The 26,673-nt window shown below is 43.5% G+C and overlaps 2 protein-coding genes across 2 annotated transcripts; both read right to left on the bottom strand.

The window, feature by feature from the left end:
• On the bottom strand, window positions 1-24,199 carry LOC146976789 (polyubiquitin-B-like). The gene is made up of 5 exons (XM_085794288.1): window positions 24,140-24,199; window positions 22,159-22,348; window positions 15,823-15,869; window positions 14,304-14,534; window positions 1-206 (listed from the first exon to the last, which is right to left on the bottom strand). The coding sequence occupies exons 1-5, from the start codon at window positions 24,165-24,167 to the stop codon at window positions 1-3; spliced, it is 702 nt and encodes a 233-aa protein (XP_085650414.1). The 5' UTR covers window positions 24,168-24,199.
• Window positions 3,102-4,502, bottom strand: LOC146976790 (nuclear factor 7, ovary-like). The gene has a single exon (XM_085794246.1). It carries the CDS (start codon window positions 4,500-4,502, stop codon window positions 3,102-3,104), a length of 1,401 nt encoding a protein of 466 aa, XP_085650372.1.
• Window positions 24,200-26,673: the final 2,474 nt, after the last annotated feature.

Consider the following 26,673-nt stretch of genomic DNA (forward strand, 5'->3'; position numbering starts at 1 on the left):
TCAGTTTCCTCCCCTCAGGCGGAGAACCAGGTGGAGGGTCGACTCCTTCTGGATGTTGTAGTCGGACAGAGTGCGTCCGTCCTCCAGCTGTTTCCAGGCGAAGATGAGACGCTGCTGGTCTGGGGGGATTCCCTCCTTGTCCTGGATCTTGGCCTTGACGTTCTCGATGGTGTCGCTGGGCTCCACCTCCAGGGTGATGGTCTTACCTGGCGACGACGGAGGAACAGGAAGTGGTTCAGTGTTTACAAGCATTTGATACAATTCAACGTTAAACAATAAGGTCTCGAAGCAGCTGTCCACAGAGCGCTCCGGACGGTCACTCAACGTTTCCGCGCCCTTATTGGCGAAAATTTTAACCTGATAATAGTAAAACAGTAGAGTTTTTTTTTAATTCACCCCCCTCAGAGTGTGTGCGGGGGTAGAAACTATCGATTGAGACCAAAAAACGTGCTGACACCAGGCTTTGATCATGTTTATTGAGGATGTAAAGTCGGCGATTTTAACATGGGGGTCTATAGAGAATGCTGCTTTCTGACACCAGCCCCCAGAGGAAGAAGAGGGGATTGCAGTTTGTTGAACGCGGAAGTGACCCCTTGGTCACAACTTGTCCACCAGAGCGTTGTGGAGTTGTTGGATTGTGTATTTGATGAGTTTGATGAGGGAAACCAAGAAATCCCATAATGAGCCTCCGTAGCGTAGCTCTGAGCAGCTCACGGCTCTGCTCCGCCGTTCTAAAAACAGCTTGCACCGACAATTAAAGGTAACAAACCTACTGCTATGACTATAGGGATTATTATGGGCAATGGGCACAATTTGGGCCAAAATGTTGCACTATCCCTTTAAAGTGTAACCCCTCCCCCACTGTTCCTCAGCATCACACAGAATCCAGGTGGAGTCGTCGTCGGACAGCAACGAGTCGGACCTCCACTCCAGACGACGACGACAACAACAACAACAGCAACAACAACAGCAACACAGGCCCCGCCCCCTCACACCTGACACACACAGAGACTTGTACAGACATCTGCAGGCTCACTGTGCTGAGACCGTCCTGTAACACACACCTACACACACACACACACACACACACACACACACACACACACACAGATTTGGTTGAGCTACAAACAGGAAGTGGTTCTGTCTAAGCCCCGCCCCCCTTCCTCCACACCTGAACCTCCACCTGCTCCCTGTAGAAAGAAACAACCAAAAATGTGTTATTGATAATAATAATAATAATGATAAATAAAATAAAAAGACATGAACCCTCTGTGAACCAGTGTTAGACAGTATTGATCAGTATCGATCGGTGATTCACTATCTGTGTTTTATTGTTTTTTTTGTTTTTTTTCTCTTGTGCATTTAAAGGACGGTAGAGAAGAGGGTGATTGACACAACGCTTTGTTGTTGAGCCCTGAAACTGTAATAAAACATTTTAAACTGTTGGAGCCGCCCTTTATTTTACATTTATGACATGAAAACTGATTATTGTGACTGTTTATTAGCCTTTTTCAACATTCCCTCAGCAGTTTCTTCAGTTAATTCAACATTGTTTCAACAATTTCATTTCAGCATTCACATGCATTTCCATTCTTGGAAATTCTTTTTTTATAGTTTACATTTATGACACAAAACTGATTATTGTGACTGTTTATTATAACATCTTGTACTATGACTGGTTTTAAAATAATCTTTCTGTTCTGATACAGATCAGTCAGAGCTCACAGTATGAACTCATTCTTATAGACATGTTACATACATATTGTAGCATTTCCTGATGGAAATGCGTGTGAATGCTGAAAGCAGCTGAACACTGTTGCAGAATTAGCAAATAGTGCAAGCAGTGATCACCATACAAATGTTTGACCAAGGTAGGAATCGAACCCACAACCTCATGGTCAGTAGACTTTCACTCTGCCTTTAGGCCACAGTGTACACACAGTTGCAAAGACTATTGTCTGTTGATGAGCTGCACTCTGTCTCACTCTGAAGTTAACGAGCCCAAAGCTGCACCTGTTGGAAACACACTGTGTCAACACCAAGAAAGCTTGAGAGTCAAGCTTGAATGACTTACAATTAAAATTTCTGTGAATTTCAGGCTGAGAGCAGCAGTTTCAACATGAAGCAAGTTATCAGAAGTCAACAGAGGACGACTGGGAAAATAATTCACTATAATTGTTGTTGAGGCAAGATTTGAACCAGTAACCTTCAAGTCTTCAGCTCAGTGATCTAACCACTTCACCATAGTTACATTCAATGAGAGAAGGGTAAAAGAAATCTGTGTATAAGAGGCTCACTGACTTCTGCTTAAAAAAAATAAAATAGAGTAGAAATGAGCCACATCAAGTAAGTAGATGACTTTTCTGTGACTTGTGACTATTTTTTGGTGAATTCAAACAAAGTATAATGCCCATTCTAGTGAATTACAAAATTGGAATCATAAGTCAAGCAATGACATGACTGAGGCAGGAATCGAACCCATGACCTCAATAAAAAGTATTGTTTATTGATAGAAAATGCCTTTAAATGATCTGGAGAGGAATTTAAAATAAAGATTGGTCAACGATAAACTAATCCAAAATTGATTGAAAGTAATTTATCATTTTTTGCTCATCACCCCACACAAAGACATAATAACGAACGAACATAATGTGAAATTACTCAAAAAAGAGTGAAAGTATTTTACATGTGAAAAGTCGTAGAAAAAGGAAAAGTAATACTGAGACAGCAGGAGCACGGGTGCAGTTTTACAGGTTAAATTTAGGGCTGCAACTAACGACTATTGTCATTATCGATTAATCTGTTGATTATTTAAACGATTTATCAATTAGTTGTTTGGTCAATAAAATGTTGAAAAAAATGTTGAAAAACATCAATCAGTGTTTCTCAAACCACCAGACAACGTCCTCAAATGTCTTGTTTTGTCACAAACCAAAGAGAGACTCAGGTTATTGTCATAAAGGAACAAAGAAACCAGAAATATTCACATTTATTGATTATTGTTTGATTAATCACTTTAATTGTTGCAGCTCTAGTTAAATGAACCGACTTTTCCCTTTAAACATTAAACAACATGATAAATATGATCGTCCTCTTTATCTCTAACTGCTCTGCTCCACTGTCACTGACACCTTCACTGGTAACAGCTTCAATGGGAGGTTGTTAACAATCTGAATGTATGGAAACATCTTCTGAGTGAAAGTGTGTGTGAAGGTGTGTATGTGTGTGTTAGTATCAGGATCAGTGAACGACAGTTTTCCTCCGTTCAAGTCCAGATTCACTCTGATCCTCTGGAACTTCTTCTGCTCTGGGAGATCAATGTCTGGAACTGATGGTGACTTTGCTATGTATTTATCTCCAGTAAACCACAACATCCATGTTCCAGACCACATGTTGTCTCCCTTCCTCTGCTCAGACTCTGGTAACACACCCAGTGTCCACCATGTATTGTCTCCAACCTGGACATCCCAGCTGTGAGTCCCTGAGTTAAAACCCTCAGAGCCCAGGACAGAGTAGATATAATCAATCCTCTCTGGATTGTCAGGAAGCTGCTGTTTTTCTCCTTCTCGTCTCCCACTGGTCAGATCTTCAGACAGGATGAGTCCTGGATGAGCAGTGTTTGGGTCCAGAACCACAGGACTGTAGGAGACCATGTCCTTCATCTTGTTCCAGATGTTGAAGGTCAGGTTGCCCAGGTGTTTGGCCTGGTCTATCAGAGCTCCTGAGTCCAGCTGTGGATCCTCCAGCAGGGGGCGCTGCTGGACTCTTTCCACTGCAGCCTTGTAGTTGAGCAGGAATGAGACGTCTTCAGCTCTCAGCTCGTCCTCTGTGGCTCTGACTGTGTGTGAAAGAGCTGCTATCTCTCTGCTCAGAGCCTCCATCTTCTCCTTCATCCTCTGACTCTTATGCTCCTCTTCCTCCCTCAGTGCAGCCATCCTGGCCTCCTCTTCCTCTTCTAGAAACTGGTGAAGCTTCTTAAACTGCTCCTTCATCTGCCTCTCTGTGTGTCGGGCCTGGACCTTAATGTGTTCTGCTGTTTGACCAAGCTTCACTTGAACTTCTTCAAAACCCTTTAACTTCTTCTTTAAGGGCTTCAGAGTTTCCTCAAGTTCCTTCTTGAGTTGTGAAGCAGCTTCATCGATGGATCTTATTCTGTGGTCGGTGTGTTTTTCTGAATCTCTGCAGACGAGACACACTGGCTGCTGATGGTCCAGACAGAAGAGTCTGAGTTTCTCAGAGTGCAGACTGCAGAGAGCCTCTGAAGATCTCTGCTCTCTCTGCTGTAAGAAGCTCTCACACAGGTTCTTCAACGCCAGACTAAGAGGTGGATAATTCATTGAAGATCTTCTCTTACAAACTGGACACAGTGGATCTTGTTTCTCCTTCCACCAGCTCTTCAGACAGTCTTTACAGAAGCTGTGGCTGCAGGTCAGAACAACAGGATCTCTGAAGACCTCTGTACAGACCGGACAGCAGAGATCCTCCTCTAGTCTGGAAGCCATTTAGTCTGTGAGTGAAGCTGAAAACACAGCAGACAGGAAGTAGAGTCAGTCATGGCTCCCCTCCCTCCTCTACTGACTTGACTGAAGTTTACTGTGACTCTGAGTCCAGGTTTTAGTCAAACTCACCTTCGATCAACCGATCAAAAAGCCACTCATAGCCACAAATAATGCTCAGAACAGCACCAAACGTCATCAACAGTATAAACAGGGTCCCAGCACGTAATACGAGGCATCAAACATCTGTTAGCTTAGCCTGGTTCCTATTGAAAAGAGACCAAAACAACTCACCCACTCTCCTCCAGTTATACGCTATGCAGCAACTTTCCACGTCCAGGCACTGACAACACACGTCCGAGTCCGACTGGCAGCACAAACATCTGGTTTCAGCAGCCACTGACAGGCAGTGACCACCACACTGACCACTTGATTCCGGGGGGCGACCCCCATTCCGAAGGACCGCCATTCCGTCTGTCAGTCCGAAAATTCCTTCCGAGGGGTCGCTGTTCTGAATGTGTTTTATTTTGCACCCAGGTGCGAATCTGATCCAGGCGCGGTGCTCAGCTGAAAAATAAATGTCCTTGCTTTGTGCTTTGGTTGGGTTTAGGCAATGTAGAAAGGAGTTGGTTAAGTTTAGTAAAAAGATCAGGTAGAGGCCAAGAAAGTCTCTGCTAATATGCAGCTCCTCCGGGAGACCAACCGTGATCTCCCACGCCGGAGGCAGATGCTCTAACCACTATACTACCAAAGCTTTCGCTATGATGTGTGTACCCAGTGCCTTAAACCTTTTAATGGCGATATTTTTTTCAGGTTCAGAAAGGCACCCCTTTTCCATAAATAATTAAGGGCCGGCATTCCGACACATTAAAGTAAATGTTCGGAATGGCAGCCCTTTGGAATGGCACTCTGGAACCCTTGATTCCCCCAGGTCCAGCACATAGACTCCACCACCGGCTCTCTCTCTCTTTCACTTTTCTCCTCCATTTCCTTCAGCTTGTCTCCAGTAAACTCGGTCTCAAACTGATAGTGGTGCCGATGGAAATGAAACCAATCGTTGTTGTTGTTGTCAAAAACTCAGCCCTGTTGTCCCTTCTGTGATGTCTGCTTCACTATATGTTACAGTCTCTTCCAGCAACGAACGTTGTCCTGATCTTGCGTGTGACGTTGCGTCTAATCTTGCGCTTGTTTACATGATTCTCTCCCGCAAATATATAAAGTTAGAAACGCCCAATTCCGTTCATTTCCCTGTGAACACTTGATAATAACTTTTAGAAACTGATAGGCAAGATACATAGGAACTTTGGCTGCATTATATGGAGTAATACACACACATTCATCCTTGAGCTGCGGGACTCTACTTTACTCGGTAATCGCTTGAATGCCAACTGACTACCTGTAACCATGGCAGTAACAGGCAGACATCACAGAAGGGACAACACGGCTGAGTTTATGGAGTTTGACAACAACGACGACTGGTTTCATTTCGATGGGCGGCCCTATCAGTTTGAGACCGAGTTTACTGAAGACGAGCTGAAGGAAATGGAGGGGAAAAGTGAAAAAGGGAGACCTGGGGTGGAGTCTATGTGCTGGACCCGGTGGAGCCATGTGCTGGAAATGGGGGAATCAAGTGGTCAGTGTGGTCACTGCCTGTCGGTGGCCGCTGAAACCAGATGTTTGTGCTGCCAGTCAGACTCAGACGTGTGTTGTCAGTGCCTGGACTCTATGCTGGACGCGGAAAGTTGCTGCATAAGTATAACTGGAGCAGAGTGGGTGAGTTGTTTTGGTCTCTTTTCAATAGAAACCAGGCTAAGCTAACAGATGTTTGATGCCTCGTATTATGGGATGGGACCCTGTTTGTACGGTTGATGACGTTTGGTGCTGTTCTAAGCATTATTTGTGGCTGTAAGTGGCTTTTTGATCGATTGATAGTGGATCCGTATACTGTGCTGTTTGTTATGGTGCGGTCATTGCTAAAGTTGCTACAACTAGTGAAGCTAACTGTTAGCAGACTTCATCTGAGTCCAAGACACCATGACAACAGAAACGCAGTATTTATCAAACTTTAGCAGGATGTGTTTCAGTCACAACTTAAAGGAACTAAATTTATACTAAATACGAACTTTTATTCCAGCTCAGTTTGGAGGAACTTGTACTGAAACTACTCCACAACATTTATTGTTGTGTAGCTGCAGGAGACGACAAGACAACATTTTATTATGTTGATGAAAAACAGGAACAAGTGAACATTCAGCTGTTGTGATGAACTGACACGTTAATACATTTTAGATCATTATCTCTCTGAGTCCAGGTTTTAGTCAAACTCACCTTCAGTGTGTGGAGTGTCAGCAGGTTGAAGCAGCAGTGTTGTAGCTGGACTCACTCACAGGAAGTTGTTGGTTTGGTCTGAAGCTGAATCTGATCGTCTCTTCTTCAGTCTGCGGCTCTGGGACGAATAAAGTCTAATAAAGTTGTTCCTGGGACTTTGTCCTCTGTGTTAATAATTAACCTGGGTTATCTCAGGTGAAGCCAGGTGAGGGGGCGGAGCTTTGAAAAAATGACTCCATGTTGAACAACTCAGACCAGATGAATTGTAGAATTATTGTAGAAAAAATTTCAGGACAAAAGTGGTTTAATTTCTCCAGAAATGTTTACACATTTCTAAAATCCTAGAAATAGGTGGTAAAATTTCTAAAAAATAAAAAATAAAAAGGTAATAATTTTCTAGAAACAAGTGGCAAAATTTCTCAAATTTCATTCAAACATCATCCAGGTCAACGCTCTCGTGGAAAAATTCAGGGGAAAATTCATGCAAAACCGCTGATGCACGTTGCCTTCAGGGACAGTTTTTCATCAACAGTCTCTGTATTTCCCTCTAAAACAACTCTGTGTGGTAACGTTGTGTTATTATCTCATAGCGTGGTGAATGTGCAGGTCACAACTTGTCCACCAGAGCGTTGTGGAGTTGTTGGATTGTGTATTTGATGAGTTTGATGATGAGGGAAAACAAGAAATCCCATAATGAGCCTCCGTAGCGTAGCTCTGAGCAGCTCACGGCTCTGCTCCGCCGTTCTAAAAATAGCTTGCACCGACAATTAAAGGTAATGAACCTACTGCTATGACTATAGGGATTATGGCAATGGGCCAATTTGCCAAAATGTTGAACTATCCCTTTAAAGTGTAAAGTGAGTCGTCGTCGGCAACACAACAACAACAACAGCAACACAGGCCCCCCAGGGTTCAAGGGGGTCCTCAACTTTTTCTTGAATTTTACCACTTTTTTTGTAGAAAATCTTTAAAGGGACAACGAGGAGTTTCTATTTGGTTATAAAAAAGTCTCATATTAATGTGGATGAATCTCCGTTACCACTTGTTAATGGTCCATTTTAGATAAATCTATGGTTTTGTCTCTATGGTTATTTTGTTATTATTAGTGGTGGTGGAAATGCTGGTCGAGCCGACCAGCGTTTCTTTACTTTCGGTTTCGTGGCGAGTCATGAGAATAACGCCGCCGTATGAATCTCCGTTTATGGTGGGAACTACGACGGTATGTGATCGTCTTCCAACCTCTGACTTTAATTCTTGATGAATGAAAACATGAGTCTGTCTTGCACCGGTCAAAGAATTTCACGGTGCGGAGGCTCATAAATGTAGAGTGGAAACACTTCGCTTTTCCAAAACTCTTCATTGTCCCTTTAACTTTTTTTTTTGTTTTACTTTTTTTTGTTGAATTTTTTAACCACCTCTTCCTACAAATGTTAAAACATTTTTGGAGAAATTGTACCACTTTTTTCCAGAAATTTCTCTATAATATATCCAAAAATTCACGCCATTGGCCCAAAGTTGAATGTACAAAAAAAGTAAAGTTATTCAGTCTCAGAACAAATATTTGTGTATTTCTGGTGTTTGTCCGTGGTCTAATTTGTGTCAATTTAGGGGTCCTTGATGTAAAAAAGGTTGAGAACCACTGCTGTAACACACACACACACACACACACACAGCCCTGAAACTGTAATAAAACATTTTAAACTGTTGGAGCCGCTCTTTATTTTACATTTATGACATGAAAACTGATTATTGTGACTGTTTATTAGCCCTTTTCAACATTGCCTCAGCAGTTTCTTCAGTTAATTCAACATTGTTTCAACAATTTCTTCAGCAATGGCGTTCAGCTGATTTCAGCATTCACACGCATTTCCATTCTTGGAAATGCTTTTTATAGTTTACATTTATGACACAAAACTGTGGCCACGCCCCCATTCCGGTCTGGAAACCTCCTGCAATAGCTAACGTTTGTCAGGCAGACAACTTTATCACGTCGTTTTACCGAAAACATTCTAGATTTAGGCAATGTATGTCCATAAATCCTACAGGAGAATGAGCCCAGTCAGCGGGGAGAGGCGCGGTATATAACGCTGAGTGATACGTGTCATTCAACGTCCGCCATAGTGTAGTAGTTAGAGCAGTTACCTCCGATGAGGGCGGCCGGGGATCGAAGCCCATAACATGTGTAATTTTTCCCCCTTGTGTATTAGCCCACACATTATATGTACAATTTTAGAACGGACCTTCGGAAAATTTCGAAATAACGTTAGCGGACCTTGGGAATGGCGGTCGCCCCCCCTGAATGGTTTACCACACAAGCACATGTGGACTAGCCGGTCCCACAGCTTCAGGCCATTTTGTCCATTCTTCGTAGCCTGAAGCCATAAATCTCTTCTTTTCCTGTCCCACTCTCTTAAGGGGAGTAGAAAATCTTATGTTAGGTTTTTTAAAAGTTGTTCAACCAACAATATACCACACAACAACTCTTTGGCATTGTGGTTTTTTGTATTGGCGCCTATGGAACACATTGAGGACTTCTCCGTTGTTTTCACCGGCGAGGGGGCGTGGCCTTTTACGTGACGTAGGTTTACTGTCTTCTGTGGCTGACCGTGAAAAGATGCGTGGTGCGTCATGTTTACATGATCCAATTGAAACTCTGAAGTAACGCTAAACCTTCACAATGGAGACACTTTGTACATTTATTCTGAAATATATGTTATAAACAAATATCTAGACTATATATTTGCACACTTATTCTGAAATATATGGTATATTTAATTTAATTCAGTTTATTTGATAGGGACAATGCAGGTTAACATAGTGACACTTCCACTCGTTACAAACAAGTCAATGTGACTGATGTTCTGCAGACAGAGATTATAGCTAATGCTAGTTTCCAACTCCCGTCCCTAGTTCGGCTTTTAGTAGAAAAAAGAAGGTAAGAAGAAAGACATCAAAGTTACATAACAACACTATAAAATGTACAATACATCTAAAATCATACCAAGTCATGACACATTAAAAATGCATACAGTTCCGATTTTCTGCTACAGCCGTGTAAGTCAGCAGAGGAATACCACCGGTAAAAAATAAAAAAGAAGAGTTTTGCCTCGGAAGAAAATGTGAAGGAGTCAAGGAGAACTCGGATAGATGAGAGTAGCAAGTGAGGCCACGCCCCCATGTGTCATGTTTATGTTCTGTGTTTTTCATGTCATTTGAATAAAAATTCACTTAAACATTTTATTCTAAAACTTACCATGATTTTAAAAAAAAAATTCCCATTGAAATACATGGTGTGACAACCAACCCCGCAATGGGTTTGGTTGTCACAATGTGTCAGATTGTCTTTGATGATTAATAAATAAATGTTGGAATAAGCTGGAGAAATGAGCAGGATGCCCATTGAAACCCAAGACTTTGAGCTACCTTGCAATGTTGGAATGACTACTCCAGGATGTTTTGATTAGGAGATATTCTCAATACACGCAAAACTAAAGAATGTGACAACTATCCCCAGTCTCCCCTACACGCAGCACCAGGTCGAGGGTGGACTGATCCTGGATGTTGTAGTGGGACAGAGTGTGTCTGTTCTCCAGCTGCACCCCGGCGAAGATCAGCTGCTGCTGGTCTGGGGGGATTCCCTCCTGGTCCTGGATCTTGGCCTTGACGTTCTCGATGGTGTTGCTGAGGTCCACGTCCAGGGTGATGGTCTTACCTGGTGACGGACAAACAGAAACTATCGTGTTGAAATGGTTTGATACAATTAAACATTAAACACCACAGCATTTACACAGAACAATAAAGGGCGAGGCGTCATGAACTCTTGTGTACGTTTAACAAATCAAGCGTAGCGTTAGTTCTGGCAGGCCATGACGTCAAGCTCTGAATCAGCAGATCAGCTGATGGCTCAGCTGACTCCCCGTGGCTGCTTCCTACTGGGGAACTGCATTCAGAGCGCCGCTATTTAAACTGCTCTAGTCCGACATCACCTCCCTTGCTGCTGCTGCTTCCTCTGACGGCTTTTTTGCAACCCACCTCCACCTCAGCTCCTCCTGTCATCTGTCATGAACCTCATCACTTGCCCCGTTTACATGCGAGGGTTAATTCCGAATTAAAATCATTTAATTCTGAATTAAAGTTAATTCCGCTTTAAAAAGATCATGTAAACACTTAATTCCGAGTGAAAATTTAATTCGGAATTAAACTTAATTCCGAATTAAGTGGGTGGTTTATTCCTATTTTAAAGCAGAATTAATTAATTCCTCTATCATGTAAACGTTTATTCTTTTTTTAATTAATTCCGGTCGTTCTGCGCATGCGTATTAACTGACTCGCCGCTGTGTGTGTGTCGCGGTGATAATTTAACCGTGAAAAGTAGGCTACAACACACACAACATAACGTTACAGCCGCAGTGTTGTGAGTGAATCATGTCGGGACCACCAGGCTTCATGAACCCGCTTCTCAGACCCCGGTGCCCGGCCGCCGGTGGCTCACACACCGGGGAAGGCGATCCGGGCAGTGAGGGTGTGTGAGCCCGGCGCCGCTGCTGGGGGCCGCCAGGCGGGCCGTAGCAGTGGCGGCGGGGGCGGCGGGGGCGGCCAGGCTCACACACTCAGGGAAGGGAAGGCCATCCTGGCAGTTAAGAGGAGAAACTTTCTGCTTCTAACTTGTTGTTAAGTTTAGGAGCAGCGGAGCGGCTCGCGGCTGCAGCTCTGTTCACTTCACACCAGCTTCACACACTGAGAATGGAGTTTGTTTTCTTCCGGTAGACGTAAGTACGTAAACACGTGTACCCTCTGTCCAATCAGAACGCTTCCCGACCTCCAGACGTTGAGCGGAATTAAATAAAGGCGATTTAATGTGTTTTCCATGTAAACCCTAATTCGGAATTATTATGTCCATGTAAACTCGAAGGAAAATATTTAAATTCCGAACTATTTAATTCGGAATTAATTAATTCCGCTTTAAAAACATCATACACGTGGTAATTGTATCTTGTTACAGCCTGGTCGCACTGGACGCAGAACCGAAGCGCAGCGCCCTGGAGCGGAGGCAGTTTCAGATCGGCCACATGTTAACCGGTCTGCCTGGTCGCACATCTGGCGCTGTGGAGCGCAGTGCGCCGCCTGCAGCGCTTCAGATCGGTTCAGTTCTATTTTTCACGAGAGCGCCGTCTGTCAAGCTGGATAGACCAGATCGTACCAGACAGGAAGTCGGGCACAGAAAAGGCGAGAGAATCCGGTCAATTTTCAAAATAAAATGATGATTAATTAAGTTGTTGTTTGTCCGTCTGTAGCCTAGATATTTGTCAGTTGCGTCTGCACACGAGACACACATACACATTTAAAATGACGTGTGTGTGGAAAACCGAGTGAATATGAGTATGGGCGACTGCAGTCGATGTCTGACCGGCGCGGAGAGAGGAGGAGAAGTAGCTCCCAGTGCGACCACCCAAGCGCCCGATAAGGCGCGTGCTCACCTTCCATGCGCAGTGCGACCGAGGGGTTGGTTGCTCTGGCCTATCTGGGTTTTCTTGGCTGCTGCGCTCCCTGCTTATGCCGTTCATGTTGGCTCGTGAAGGGCAGGAAGGTGCTCTTCCTGCCTCAGGCTTTCCACACAAGCGTGTGGAAGAGCAGGGGGTCCCAGAACAGTACCATACCGCCAAATAAAAACTTGTGCAAGTAAATAAATATTATTTTGACATAGTGGTCGTGACAGAATTAAGGTTTTATGTGCATCTCGAAATGTTTGACTGTTTTTCCAGTTACACTTGTCTCATAACGTCAGTGCTGTATGTCATAAAGGTTTTGCAACATTGATAGAAATACAAAAATTAAAGGGCTGCAACTAACGATTATTTTCATTATCAATTAATCTGTTGATTATTTAAACAATTAATCGATTAGTTGTTTGGTCAATGAAATGTTGAAAAAGTGTTTCTCAAACCCAGTGGCGGTCGGTCAATAGGGGGCGCTAGGGCGCCGCCCCCATCAAAATTTCAGGAAAAAAGTGTAGACACAGTAAACATGAATAACATAATAAAAAGTAATTACCATATCTGTTCAGTGTTCACTCATTGGGTTTTACTTTGAAATTTGTAAGCCTTTCCATTCCATATTGGGTTTATTCTGGGTTGTTTCATACATTTCAATAGCGAGGGGCGCCGGCCTAATGAGTGTGTATGTGGCCTCTTAAACTTTTGGCTTCCATGTGACTTCATGCTGGTCTCTAATTGGTCACTTCAAGATTCTCCTCCGGGCGCAGCTCTCTGCGCCCGTGGCCAATCAGCGCGTTTGGGTCATTTTTTCATCCAATCGGATTGATTCATGATACCTGACCTGTCAATCAAAGTCACTCCCCTGCAGCGGCGCCGCCTGTCACTCAAACAGCTACAGACGCATCCGCGTGCACCCGGAGCAGACAGACAACAAAAACAAGACAGGAGACAATGGCGGCCGCAGCAAAAGAAAAATCAGTTGTTTCTTTATGAAATAATCCTTTAACGAGGCGTTCGCTGATAAAGGAGCAACCTGACTTAAAAATCCTGCAGCAGGCAAGTGGCCGTGGATGGAATTACACGACGCTTCTCCCGTCTGTCATGCCAAACTCAGCTGAGGGGTGTACTGCGAAGCCAGTTTAGGGGGTTAGCGAGCTATGTTGAGTCTAAAGCCAGGCTCTCCTGTACTACAAAGGTGGCTCTCTTTTAACCCGGCTAGATCACCACGGTAGCTTATGCTTAGCTCATAACCTGGTCCCGACCAGGTTATGTTCAGAGTTTCATCCTAAAATCGGCTATAAAGGCGCCGCTGTTTCACTATTTAACTAATTTTCAGCTGCGTCACCTTTATTTTGAAAGTCCAGTGGAGCTGGATCAGAACGGAGCGTTTGTACGGAGGGAGAGATCAGCTGATCCGCTGCTGACTGCTGCTTATCATATTTATCTGACACCCCCCCAATTTATTTTAGCACCAGCCGTCACAGCTCAAACCACCAGACGACATCGTCCTCAAATGTCTTGTTTTGTCCACAAACCAAAGAGAGACTCAGTTTATTGTCATAAAGGAACAAAGAAACCAGAAATATTCACATTGAAGCTGGAATCAGAGAATCTGGACGTTTTTTTCTCAAGAAAACTCAAAATAATTGACGATTAATTTAATAATCAATTATTGTTCCGATTAATTGATGCAGCTCTAAATGCAAGTGTGTAACTGTGTGGTTGTGTCTAATCTTGTACTAATCTTACCTATGTTGCACTCTTTGGTTGTTAATCAATGAAACTATCACTACTCTCCTCTGTCAAACCCACCAAGGTCAGAGTGGTTTTGAAAACGCGGCTGAACTGATACGATCGATACACATGTGATGTAATGAAGCTTCATTTGGAAAGTCACGTGATTTCACACGGTGAAACGAGGCATCAAAACATTTCTGCTTTGAAAGAATGATACTATGTCGAATCGTAACATCTCTGGTCTTACCGGTCGGGGTCTTGACATGGATCCGCATCCCTCCTCCCCTCAGGCGGAGAACCAGGTGGAGGATGGACTCATTCTGGATGTTGTAGTCGGACAGAGTGCGTCTGTTCTCCAGCTGATTCCCGGCGAAGACGAGATACTGCTGGTCTGGGGGGATTCCCTCCTTGTCCTGGATCTTGGCCCTGACGTTCTCGATGGTGTCGCTGGGCTCCACCTCCAGGGTGATGGTCTTACCTGGTGATGGAGGAACAGAAACTATCGTGTTGAAACAGTGTTTCCAAGCATGATACAATTCATCATTAATTGTTGGGTCCCACAGCACTTTGACACTACACACACTGACGAAGACTGACTGCTGAAACCGGTCTGCTACCACCTATCCAGGTTTAAATGAAGACATTGATTTCAGTCCTTTTTTGTAATTCTTTTCCATTGTTACAGAGACATGGTGTTTCTCTTTTTCTTTTTCTCTGAATTTCATGGTTGAACAATTGGTGGTGCCATCGACTGGTCATGTTCCCTCCTCTCCCATGTTCCCATGATCCTAATGATGATGATAATCATCCTATATAAGGAGCATCAGCATGCTGAGGGTTACACCCTGAAGAAGGCTTCTGCTGAAACGCATGGGCTGTAAACCCTGGGTATTCGCGGTGGGGTTCAGGCTATTAAAAAAAACCTTCCCCAAAGCAATATACGTGCATTGCAACTCGCACTGCCCAAAGTCAGGCTCAGTGAAAAAAGTTTTAACCCTGCTTGATGCAATCCTGGAAACACTCGCTGAATTTGCTGAGAGCACAGGCCAGACTAGGCCAGACTCGAGTTGATGCAGTGTCTTCTACAGCAAACGCAAACCAAAAGATTTGTGCTCTTGCTAGTCACACTTTCCAAGTTATTTACAGCCAGTGATTTTGCTATCAAGGGCTTGCAGTCCCCCACTGTTTAGATCACAGACTGCATCGATCTGACTGAAGGACTTAAAACCAGTTTTCGTGCTTTCAGAGATGATTCCACTGGTGCGTTTGACAAAGTGAAATCACTGAACTTCATGTCGGGTGAACTCAGCAGAGGTTTCTGCAAACCCACTTTAATGCATGCCGATCCACCAGCTAATTATTTATTAATACTTCGACATAGACGGAGGAGACAGCGACGCCAGACGGCCAAACCTCTCAAACCTCCCCGGAGGAAACAGATGCTTTGGTCCTGGAGGTCCGAGCTCAGAGCGAACCGATAAGGACGGACGGTACGTTAATCAGGTTTGCCCTGATACACTCAGAACCGTTGTCCAGTGTAAAAAAAAACAAAAAAAAACACACACCCACCCCTTTTCCACTAAGACACTCACATTTGGTAACTTGAAACCCTGTGTAACAAAGATGAGAGATGAGAAGTGTTCACTGATCACAACATAAACTCCCTGCGCCACATTGCACCGTGCCACAAAACTAGGGTCCCTTGTCGCGATTCCTCTGCTTTGAACAATGGATACCACGTTGAACCGTAACATCTCTGGTCTTACCATACAGGGTCTTGATGTTGATCTGCATGCCTCCTCTGAGACGTAATCTCCGTGATAGGCCAACAGGTGGATCTTCCATTGAAGATCTTCTCTTACAAACTGGACAGAGTTGATCTTGTTTCTCCTTCCACCAGCTCTTCAGACAGTCTTTACAGAAGCTGTGGCTGCAGGACAGAACAACAGGATCTCTGAAGACCTCCGTACAGACCGGACAGCAGAGATCCTCCTCTGGTCTGGAAGCCATTTAGTCTGTGAGTGAAGCTGAAAACACATCAGACAGGAAGTAGAGTCAGTCATGGCTCCCCTCCCTCCTCTACTGACTTGACTGAAGTTTACTGTGACTCTGAGTCCAGGTTTTAGTCAAACTCACCTTCAGTGTGTGGAGTGTCAGCAGGTTGAAGCAGCAGTGTTGTAGCTGGACTCACTCACAGGAAGTTGTTGGTTTGGTCTGAAGCTGAATCTGATCGTCTCTTCTTCAGTCTGCGTCTCTGGGACTGAAGGAACAAACCTTTTCCTGGTTTATCTCAGGTGAGTCAGGTGAGGGGGCGGAGCCTTGAAACATGTAAAACAGGTTGATTTTCATTCCAGACTTTTTGACGGTGTGGTGAAAACACAGCAGCTCTGCTCTGATTCCTAATGTAGATAGAATATTGTTTAGTCAGAAACATTTTAGAGATGTTGGGTAGAAATATTCAAGGAAAGTAAAAGGACATACCATTTTCAGGACGTGGGCTTAACACTCAGCCTAGTTCTCTATCGTATGAGAATATCTCTCCACCACATATAGAATATATGTTATGGGATTTACTGACATTCTAGCAGATGACGTGAAAACTTCTTTAAGACACACCACGCCTACCGTGGCTTCCCCTGCGCCCTATAAATGGACTCAGCTGCGCAGGGATAAGTGGATTCTCTGATTTTCACTGCAGATCAGACGGCGTGAGAGCGAAAGAGACAGAAGAGCGAATTGTGTGAGAGAGGGAGTTGATCGGTGGCTTTTGTGCATCCACATACCTTCGGGTAGAGAAGGGTCGTGGAGACTATCCACCGAGCATACAGTGAGATGGGTGAGCCAGTGCAGGAGGGAGTGAAAGCGCACTCTACACAGGGCGTATTCACCTCCTGGGCCTTGTGGCACGGGGCGGCCCTTTCAGAAGTGTGTGCAGCCGCCACATGGGCAACGCCAAATACCTTTACCAGGTTTTATAGTTTGAACATGGCCGCCAGTACCTCCATTGGGGAGCGTCTGCTAGGGGCCAGGTCGACCTGAAGATTGATTCACTGTGCCCCTCCCTCAAGGATTGGCCTCGGGCCTGGCCAGGGTAATGTCAAGATCATTGTCAGTGGCCTGGCAGAGTGCCGGCCATCTGAGTGGCCTCATCCTTGCACCCAGCCCTTGCGTCTGGCGGGGTTGGTTATGCAGGAATCATGTACAGGGGGTGGTGGCACGTAGCGTCTCGCGGTGTCGCCGCCTTAAGTACATGCATTTGTATATAGTTTGGGGTATTTTGTACACACTGTAAATTTAGTGCACCCGGGGTGGGGACGTCTCATTCGAAACTACCTCATGGGGTTACTATTGGAGCGGTGTCTGCTCTGGAATCCATCCTCACATTCAACATCACAGCCTGGTTTCATCACCCACCGAAACAGTCTAAACAAAATAGTCAAACTCAGCAATAAAATCATAGGTCAGGAACAGGAGCCACTCATCAACATCTACAATACTCAGGTCAAGAAAAAAGGCACACAGATCGCCACAGACACAACACACACACTACACAGCAACTACAGCCTAGTACCATCAGCACGCAGATACAGGTCACTCCCACTCCGGACAAAGAGAGCGTCATCCAGTTTCATTCCCACCTCAATCCGACTTCTAAACACTTAACTCCCACCAGAACTTTTTCCTTTTTAATTAAAGCAGATATCATCGGGACGGCCGTTTCGGCTAATGCTGTGTTCAAGGCAGGCTTTTGAAACCGTAAGTTACAGCTTCAAGTCACAACTACGACTTGGTAGCGTTCCAGGTAACCCGTAGCTCGTGTTTTTACCGTCCTGTTGTCTGTGAAAGTTCCCTATAACGGCCACTCGTAACTTCCGACCCGTGAACTCGTACCAGATCGAACTGGTATGACTTCACAGGAAGGAAAAACACAAAGTACGAGTTTCCTTGAACGCACCATGAGTTAGCAGCCCCCGCCCTTGTCAGGCATCAATTGGTCCTCGTGCTACGTCACCACATTCACGCGCATCCCTTGGCTGCACACACAGCCCTTCATGCCGTTCTAATTGGATAACACTTGTATCCCACAAGGAAAATTTTCTCCTCGGGTTACAGCAGAGCAGAGTGACGGAGAGACTCGTGTTTAGGCTGAAATACTTCATGTAAGTGATTGCTGACGGAAAATAGGACTATTTAGGACTTATATTAACAAAAACATTCCACTGATATCTGCTTTAACCTGTTTTTAACTAATTTTTATCCTTGTATGTGTCCTTTGTTTTTAACCTTTGCTGCGAGTTGTAGGAATGTGTATTATTATTGTGTTGGGTATGGCTGTGGTATGTATGTGTGGATTGTTGTTTTGCACCTGCACTTTTGATGTCCTTCCGCAACGAAGGTCGGAATAATAAAGTACTTTTGAGTTTGAGTTTGAGTTTGAGTCTCCTTGGGACCCTCACGGTGTGTCTTACAGAGCCCATAACATATATTCTTTATGTGGTGGAGAGATATTCTCATACGATAGAGAACGTGGGGTTACAGTGTAACCCGGGTTCTCTAAGAATAGAGAATATCTCTCCACATCGAGGCCGCTCGGGACCCGTTCAAATCAGAGTGAATTAGCTGATGTCAGTGTCTACAGGTTGAATATGGCTACAGAGGCTGTTAGCTACAGAGCTGGTCTGACCAGAGATATCTAGAAATCTGGGTTCATAATCAGACTTTGATTTAGTTTTAGATCTTAAAAATCAGTCAGTGACATTGTTACATGTCTCTTAATACATTTTGAATGAACAGAATGCAACTGTTGTTACTGTTTGTTGACTACTTAATCTTTACATAAGCTGTGGCTGCAGGACTTGACTGAAGTTTACTGTGACTCTGAGTCCAGGTTTTAGTCAAACTCACCTTCAGTGTGTGGAGTGTCGGCAGGTTGAAGCAGCAGTGTTGTAGCTGGACTCACTCACAGGAAGTTGTTGGTTTGGTCTGAAGCTGAATCTGATCGTCTCTTCTTCAGTCTGCAGCTCTGGGATGGAGTCCAATAAAGTTGTTGTTGGGACTTTGTCCTCTGTGTTAATAAGGCAATGCAAGGCAAGGCAATTTTATTTGTATAGCCTGTTTTTACAAACAGTTTGTCTCAAAGGGCTTTACATGGCATCATGACAACGTCCTCTGCCCTTAAACCCTCACATCAACTGAGGAAAGCAAATATATTTGCTCTGTAGGTGGGTCTAGAAGGAACTTTTTGAGGCTCTAACACTGTTTGTGTTCACCAATCACAGCGCTCTGTCTGTTTAAAGAGTCGTTGGGCGGCTTAACGCCATGACGGCATACATTTTAATTGGCTTGTCAGGCTAACGTCATCCTGCTCTTTGCTCTGATTGGTCGTAGCGCTACCCTATTGATAGTCAGCCAGTGACCTGGCGGTCAAAAGAAACATTCCAGAATGGCAGCGCAACAGAGTCTCTATGGACAAACAACCGACTAATGACTTAAAATCATCTGCCAGCAGCCGAGAAAGAAAGATATAAAAACAACTTTGAGGTTTTGGGCACTTGTGACCCATATTCAACACCAGCTGCTGTATACGAGCTGTTTAAGATGACCAGTTCCGTGTCGAAGCTCGAGTTGGGCCATGTTTACATTTACCTGGTGGAGAATCCATCATCCTCCACCGCTTGCAACCAATACCTCCGGTGTTATGGCTCAACTGGTTTCTGATTAAAAGCCCCATTTTGTAGTTTTTTGATCTTAACTCATTGAGTGCCAACCACGTAATTTCTCGTTTTTCGTTTCCATGCGTTGAGTGCCAAAAACGAGATTTCTCGTTTTTTGCTTTTTTTTAAATTATGAAACTAGACACTTTAACACACCTTATGTGTAAATTTGGGGACTCTACGATGAGCAGAACTGAGATAGATGACGATCAAAAACTCATGACAACTCACGATCTGGAAGTTTTTTATCATAACTCGGTTTTTGCAAACGGAGTTCTGCATGTGGATGCAGCGCAGCCGCTCCGCGTTCACCACTGTAAATTGTAAAGAAGTCGGAGTTTGGAAGGAATTTGGAAAACTTCATCTCATGGAAATGAAATTTACCATCAGACAAAATAAGTCACTACGTCTGTGATGATGAACATGGCGCTGATTTGAACAGAGCAGGTTCTTCACTGGTTTGGTTGTTTCTTTAGAAAACACCTGAGAGAGTGTGTGTGTATGTGAGATGGAGACTTAAAGGGATAGTTCAACATTTTGTAAAATTGTTCCCATTGCCATAATCCCTATAGTCATAGCAGTAGGTTCGTTACCTTTAATTGTCGGTGCAAGCTGTTTTTAGAACGGCGGAGCAGAGCCGTGAGCTGCTCAGAGCTACGCTACGGAGGCTCATTATGGGATTTCTTGGTTTCCCTCATCAAACTCATCAAATACACAATCCAACAACTCCACAACGCTCTGGTGGACAAGTTGTGAGCTGCACATTCACCACGCTATGAGATAATAACACAACGTTACCACACAGAGTTGTTTTAGAGGGAAATACAGAGACTGTTGATGAAAAACTGTCCCTGAAGGCAACGCGCATCAGTGGTTTTGCATGAATTTCCCTCTAAAACAACTCTGTGTGGTAACGTTGTGTTATTATCTCATAGCGTGGTGAATGTGCAGCTCACAACCATGCATCTGCATTTGTGACATCACCCATTGGTTTTGTGGAGTCGGAGTCAGTCACTCAACGTTTCTGCGCCCTAATTGGCGAGAATTTTAACCTAATAACAGTAAAATGGTAGAGTTAAAAAAATTCACTCCCCTCAAGAGTGTGTGCGGGGGTAGAAACTATCGATTGAGACCAAAAAACGTGATGACACCAGTCATAAAAGTTAAGAAAAAAGTAAAGAACAAATTTGAGAACTTTGATTTCAAGAATACCATTTGTTCTTAAGTTTTTTCTTAAGAAGAAACTTAAGAACAAAGTTGAGAAAATACTTAAGAACTTTTTTGGAGAATATGACTACTTCTCTTTTTTTTCTTAAGACAGAAGTTAAGAAAAAAATGACACTTAAGAACGTTTTGTGAATCTGACACCAGGCTTTGATCATGTTTATTGAGGATGTAAAGTCGGTGATTTTAACATGGGGGTCTATGGAGAATGCTGCTTTCTGACACCAGCCCCCAGAGGAAGAAGAGGGGATTGCAGTTTGTTGAACGAGGAAGTGACTTCACTTAGAGGGTGATTGACACGACGCTTTGTTGTTGAGCCCTGAAACTGTAATAAAACATTTCAAACTGTTGGAGCTGCTCTTTATTTTACATTTATGACATGAAAACTGATTATTGTGACTGTTTATTAGCCTTTTTCAATATTACCTCAGCAGTTTCTTCAGTTAATTCAACATTGTTTCAACAATTTCTCCAGCAATGGTGTTCAGCTGATTTCAGCATTCACATGCATTTCCATTCTTGGAAATGCTTTTTCTAGTTTACATTTATGACATAAAACAGATTATTGTGACTGTTTATTATAACATCTTGTACTATGACTGGTTTTAAAATAATCTTTCAGTCCTGATACAGATCAATCAGTCAGAGCTCACAGTATGAACTCATTCTTATAGACATGGTAAATACATGTTTTATATATGAATTATTATTATTGTGTCATTTGTACACTATATGCCCAAACATCCCATAAAACCAACCCTCAGTGTGTTTGAACTGGTCTGTAGGGACCTCTACTGGTTAAAAACTAAACTACACTGAGGTCAGGAGTAAAAACTTTTACCTGTTTATTCTTCACTGATACTTTTCTATCGGTGTTGATTTTAAATATCTGATATTTAAAGTTTAATACATTCTAGACCTGAGGCAATACATGTAATAACTATTAAAGGTTTCCATCTAGAATCTGACTATTTAATAATAATAATAACAATATAATAATGAATGCACCATGTGACAGTGAGAAGCTGTTTTTTCTTTTAGTTTTGATCAACATTTAACAACATTTCCATTGATGCTGCATTCAAGGTCCCAATAAAAACAGAAGCGTCTCAGGTCTCGGATCTTTGAGGAGCAGGAGGAGGAGCGGATCAGTTTCCTCCCAACAGGTGGATAGCCAGGTGGAGGGTCGACTCCCTCCAGATGTTGTAGTCGGACAGAGTGCGTTCGTTCTCCAGCGGCTTCGCGGCGAAGCTCAGACACTGCTGGTCTGGGGGGATTCCCTCCTTGTCCTGGATCTTGGCCTTGACGTTCTCGATGGTGTCGCTGGGCTCCACCTCCAGGGTGATGGTCTTACCTGGCGACGGAGAAACAGAAGTCATCATGTTGAAATGGTATGATACAATTAAACATTAAACATCACAGCATTTACACGGAACAATAAAGGGCGAGGCGTCATAAACTGTTGTGTACGTTTAACAATTAAAGTTAAATTTTTGACTGTTTTTCTAGCTACACTTGTCTCATAACATCAGTGCTGTATGTCATAAAACTTTTGCAACATTGACAGAAATACAAAAATTAAAGGGCTGCAACTAACGATTATTTTCATTAAAAATTAATCTGTCGATTATTTAAACAATTAATCAATTAGTTGTTTGGTCAATGAAATGTTGAGAAAGTGTTTCTCAAACCACCAGACGACATCGTCCTCAAATGTCTTGTTTTGTCCACAAACCAAAGAGAGACTCAGTTTATTGTCATAAAGGAACAAAGAAACCAGAAATATTCACATTTAAGAAGCTGGAATCAGAGAATTTGGACTTTTTTTTTTCTTAAGAAAACTACTAGAAACTGATTATTTCGTAATCAAAATGGTTGATGATTTAATAACCAATTATTGTTCAATTAATTGTTGCGGGTCTAAAAAATTAGGCTATATTTACAACATAGAAAAATGTGGAACAACACGTGACGTAGTAATGAAGCTGTGTTTTGTATGCATGACCGCTGTCAGGGAACCTCAAATTATTTAAACTTCATGTCTCCGCTTTGGATCGACTACAGGCTGCGTTTCAGGCTATAAACTGTGTTTCAGCCCTCTGGCACTGTAGTTGTATGCTATATTCCCTGGTACTGTTGTTATTATGCAGGCTACACGCTGCATTTCAGCCCTCTGGTACTGTTATTAGAATAGAGAATAGAGAATACTTTATTCATCCCTAGCAGGGAAATTCAAGTTAGTCCAGTAGCTCACACAACAATGACAGAAAAGATGAACACAAAAAAACATTTTAACAAGTGTTATAGGAACAAATGATCTCTTAAATCTTTCAGTTCTGCAGGTCAGGGAGATGAGCCTTTTGCTTCGGCTGCTCCTCTGACCTGAGAAGGTTTTGTGTAGAGGGTGTTGGGGGTCACCCAGGATGGTCTTCAACTTACACCCCATCCTCCACTTAACCACAGCCTCCACCAGCTCCGCTCCCTCCCCCATCACAGAGCTACATTTTTTGATGAGCCTGTCTAGTCTGTTCCTGTCCCTGACCTTGATGTTGTTACCCCAGCAGACAATAGCAAAGAATGTAACACTTGCAGTGACAGACTGATAGAACATACGCAGCATTACATTACATACATCAAAAGACCTGAGTCTTCTTAAAAAGAAGAGCCTGCTTTGTGTCTTTTTGTACACATCATTTGTGTGTACGGACCAGTCCAGCCTGTCATCAAGGTGTACTCCAAGGTACTTGTATGAAATATTATGTAGGCTATAAACCGTGTTAATCTCCTGGAAAAGGTTTCTGCACAGCCACTTTAATGCATGCTCAGCCACCAGCTAATTATTTATTTATACTTCAGACGGGGGAGACAGACGGCCAAACCTCTCCCAGGAGGAAACGGATGCTTTGGTCCTGGAGGTCCGAGCTCAGAGCGACCGAATAAGGAGGTTAATCAGGTTTGCCCTGGCCTGATACACTGAGAACCGTTGCCCAGTGTATCACACACTCACACCCCTTTTCCACTAATAAAGAAGTGTACACTGATCACAACATAAACAAACATGCGCCACAAAACTAGGGTCCCTTGTCGCGATTCCTCTGCTTTGAACGATGGATACCACGTCGAACCCTAACATCTCTGGTCTTACCAGTCAGGGTCTTGACGAAGATCTGCATGCTAGGAGGTGGATCTTCCTTTGAAGATCTTCTCTTACAAACTGGACACAGTGGATCTTGTTTCTCCTTCCACCAGCTCTTCAGACAGTCTTTACAGAAGCTGTGGCTGCAGGACAGAACAACAGGATTTCTGAAGACCTCCATACAGACCGGACAGCAGAGATCCTCCTCTGGTCTGGAAGCCATTTAGTCTGTGAGTGAAGCTGAAAACACAGCAGACAGGAAGTAGAGTCAGTCATGGCTCCCCTCCCTCCTCTACTGACTTGACTGAAGTTTACTGTGACTCTGAGTCCAGGTTTTAGTCAAACTCACCTTCAGTGTGTGGAGCGTCAGCAGGTTGAAGCAGCAGTGTTGTAGCTGGACTCACTCACAGGAAGTTGTTGGTTTGGTCTGAAGCTGAATCTGATTGTCTCTTCTAATATTGAGAAGTGCCACTCTCGTCCTACTTCCGGGTTTTCATTACACGTCTCTGTCCATGTGGGGGCGCTCACAGGCGAGTGCAGAATGAGTGGGAGTCAATGGGGATACACCCCTAAAAATCCACTTTTCTCTGGAAATAATTTTTTGTCAAGTAATTTGAATGTTATTATCAAAAGACTGAAGCAATAAAATGCACCTGGCTGAATATTGGATTTTTTAAATTCACTTTTCTGTTCTAAAAAGCTGTTCAAAAAACATGATGACGTCACAGACAAGAGGTGCTGCTTTACGGTAATTTCTGAGTCACCTCAGAGCACGATGACAGCCCGTCCAGCCCGTCTACGGAACCGCGGACCGTAACCATGTTATATAATATAACATAATAAAAAATAAAAAAAACATTTAATGCAGACGATCGGTTTATTGTAAAACATTTATTTATTTATGTAAATGTGGTGAACGTAGTAGGCTCCAGAGCCCCCAGGCAGCACTGCTCTCTGTCCAATACACACATGAAGCTTCACTTTTCATTCAAACAATAAACTAATGCTACTGCTACAATTGTTAGATTTCATCACTGAGACCAACATTTATCTCCTAAAAATAACTTAACCAGCCGGTGGTAAACCTCGAAAAACCTGCGGGTAAGTCAATTAGCGATCGTTTTCTCCACCGGGATGAGGACGGAGGTAGGCCGACCGAGCAGCTCTGCAGACCGGCTAGCGAATGTTGTTATCATGAGAAACAGAGGAAATAAAATGACCGTATAAAACACCATTTTTGTGACAAACAAAACGGATCTTTAGTAAAACACAGATAGCCTCACCTCTCACCTCTCGAGCCACATGCATTGTGCACACATAGAGCCCAAAGGGTGCTTGAGCCCATGCCCTTTTAGACTCGTATTAAAAAGTGCCCTTTTTGTGTTTTAATGAATAAATAAATTCTTGTTGTGCATAAGAATGTAAAAATCAGCGGTTTATAGCGGCGCAGTCATCTACTTTAGGCATTTCCTTGTGATACCGTGTCACCGTGTGTGTGTTGTGTGTGTCTCTCTCTCCCCTGCTCTGTGTTCATGTGAGAACGTTGTGCACATAGGCCTACTTCCTGTTTCTGACTTTGAGCCCCGGCCCTTCTACACAAGTCCCTGCTGAGCCACACCGCTGGACGGAGAAACTACAACAACAACAATGTCGGACAGGGACATGCACATGACTATAGAGGGGCAGGGGCTCAACATCAGAAAAGGGTAGTATGTACAATTTTTTCAGGCCTTAATATCAAAATAAATAAACTAAAATAAATTACAGTTACTATTTAGTCGGTAGAGGAAGCCTGCACGCCTTCAGGACTGCAGTCAACCTGCTGGACCAATTTCAGTCATGACTTCTGAACTGGTAGGCTAAGGCTAATATGGTATTGGGTGCACATTAAAGCAGAAGTAAGTGATATATTTGTGTTAATATAAGTCTTAAATAGTTATATCTTCCGACAGCAATCACTTCTATAGAGTGTTTGGACTGAAACACGGGTCTGTCAGTCACTCTGCTCTGCTCTGAGCCCAGGAGAAAACTTTCCTTGTATCCTACAACCTTTATCCAATGAGGAGAGAGAACGGCATGAAGGGCTGTGTGTGCAGCCAAGGGACGCCGTGAATGTGGTGACGTAGGGACGAGGACTGTTATGGTGCGTTCAAGGAAACTCGTAACTCGTGTTTTTCCGACCTGTGAAGTGGTACACAGGTAAAACAGGTCGGAGTGGGTTGCCTGGAACGCTACAAAGTCGTAAGTTGTGACTTGAAGCTGTAATTTACGGTTTCAAAAGCCTACCTGTAACGCAGCATTAGCCAAAACGACCGGATCGCTTACTTCTGCTTTAACATTGCAGAAAAAAAAATCATGTGAGTGCAAGTGCAAAATAGAAGTAGGCTAAGCCTACAGGCTACACACACAAAACCAAGAAATGACTACTGTGACTGCTACTGTGCATATTTCAGAACAGCAGCAATATTTACAACAGCAAAGTCACAATTACCAGTAACTCAACATCTGGAAACAAATAGTCAGTGAAATCAAGCTGACTGAGT

This window comes from Trachurus japonicus, chromosome 12, assembly GCF_045865225.1.
Source record: "Trachurus japonicus isolate A0001 chromosome 12, Traja_1.0".
Classification (NCBI taxonomy): domain Eukaryota; kingdom Metazoa; phylum Chordata; class Actinopteri; order Carangiformes; family Carangidae; genus Trachurus; species Trachurus japonicus.

Bases quoted from the DNA above. Each gene is read 5' to 3' on its own strand.
- LOC146976790 (XM_085794246.1), bottom strand. From the start codon at position 4,502: ATGGCTTCCAGACTAGAGGAGGATCTCTGCTGTCCGGTCTGTACAGAG.
- LOC146976789 (XM_085794288.1), bottom strand. From the start codon at position 24,167: ATGCAGATCTTCGTCAAGACCCTGACTG. The intron at 22,349-24,139 runs GTAAGACCAGAG...CTCCGTCGCCAG, and splicing joins CTTCGTCAAGACCCTGACTG to GTAAGACCATCACCCTGGAG. The intron at 15,870-22,158 runs GTTGGGAGGAAA...CCTATCACGGAG, and splicing joins CTCCACCTGGCTATCCACCT to ATTACGTCTCAGAGGAGGCA.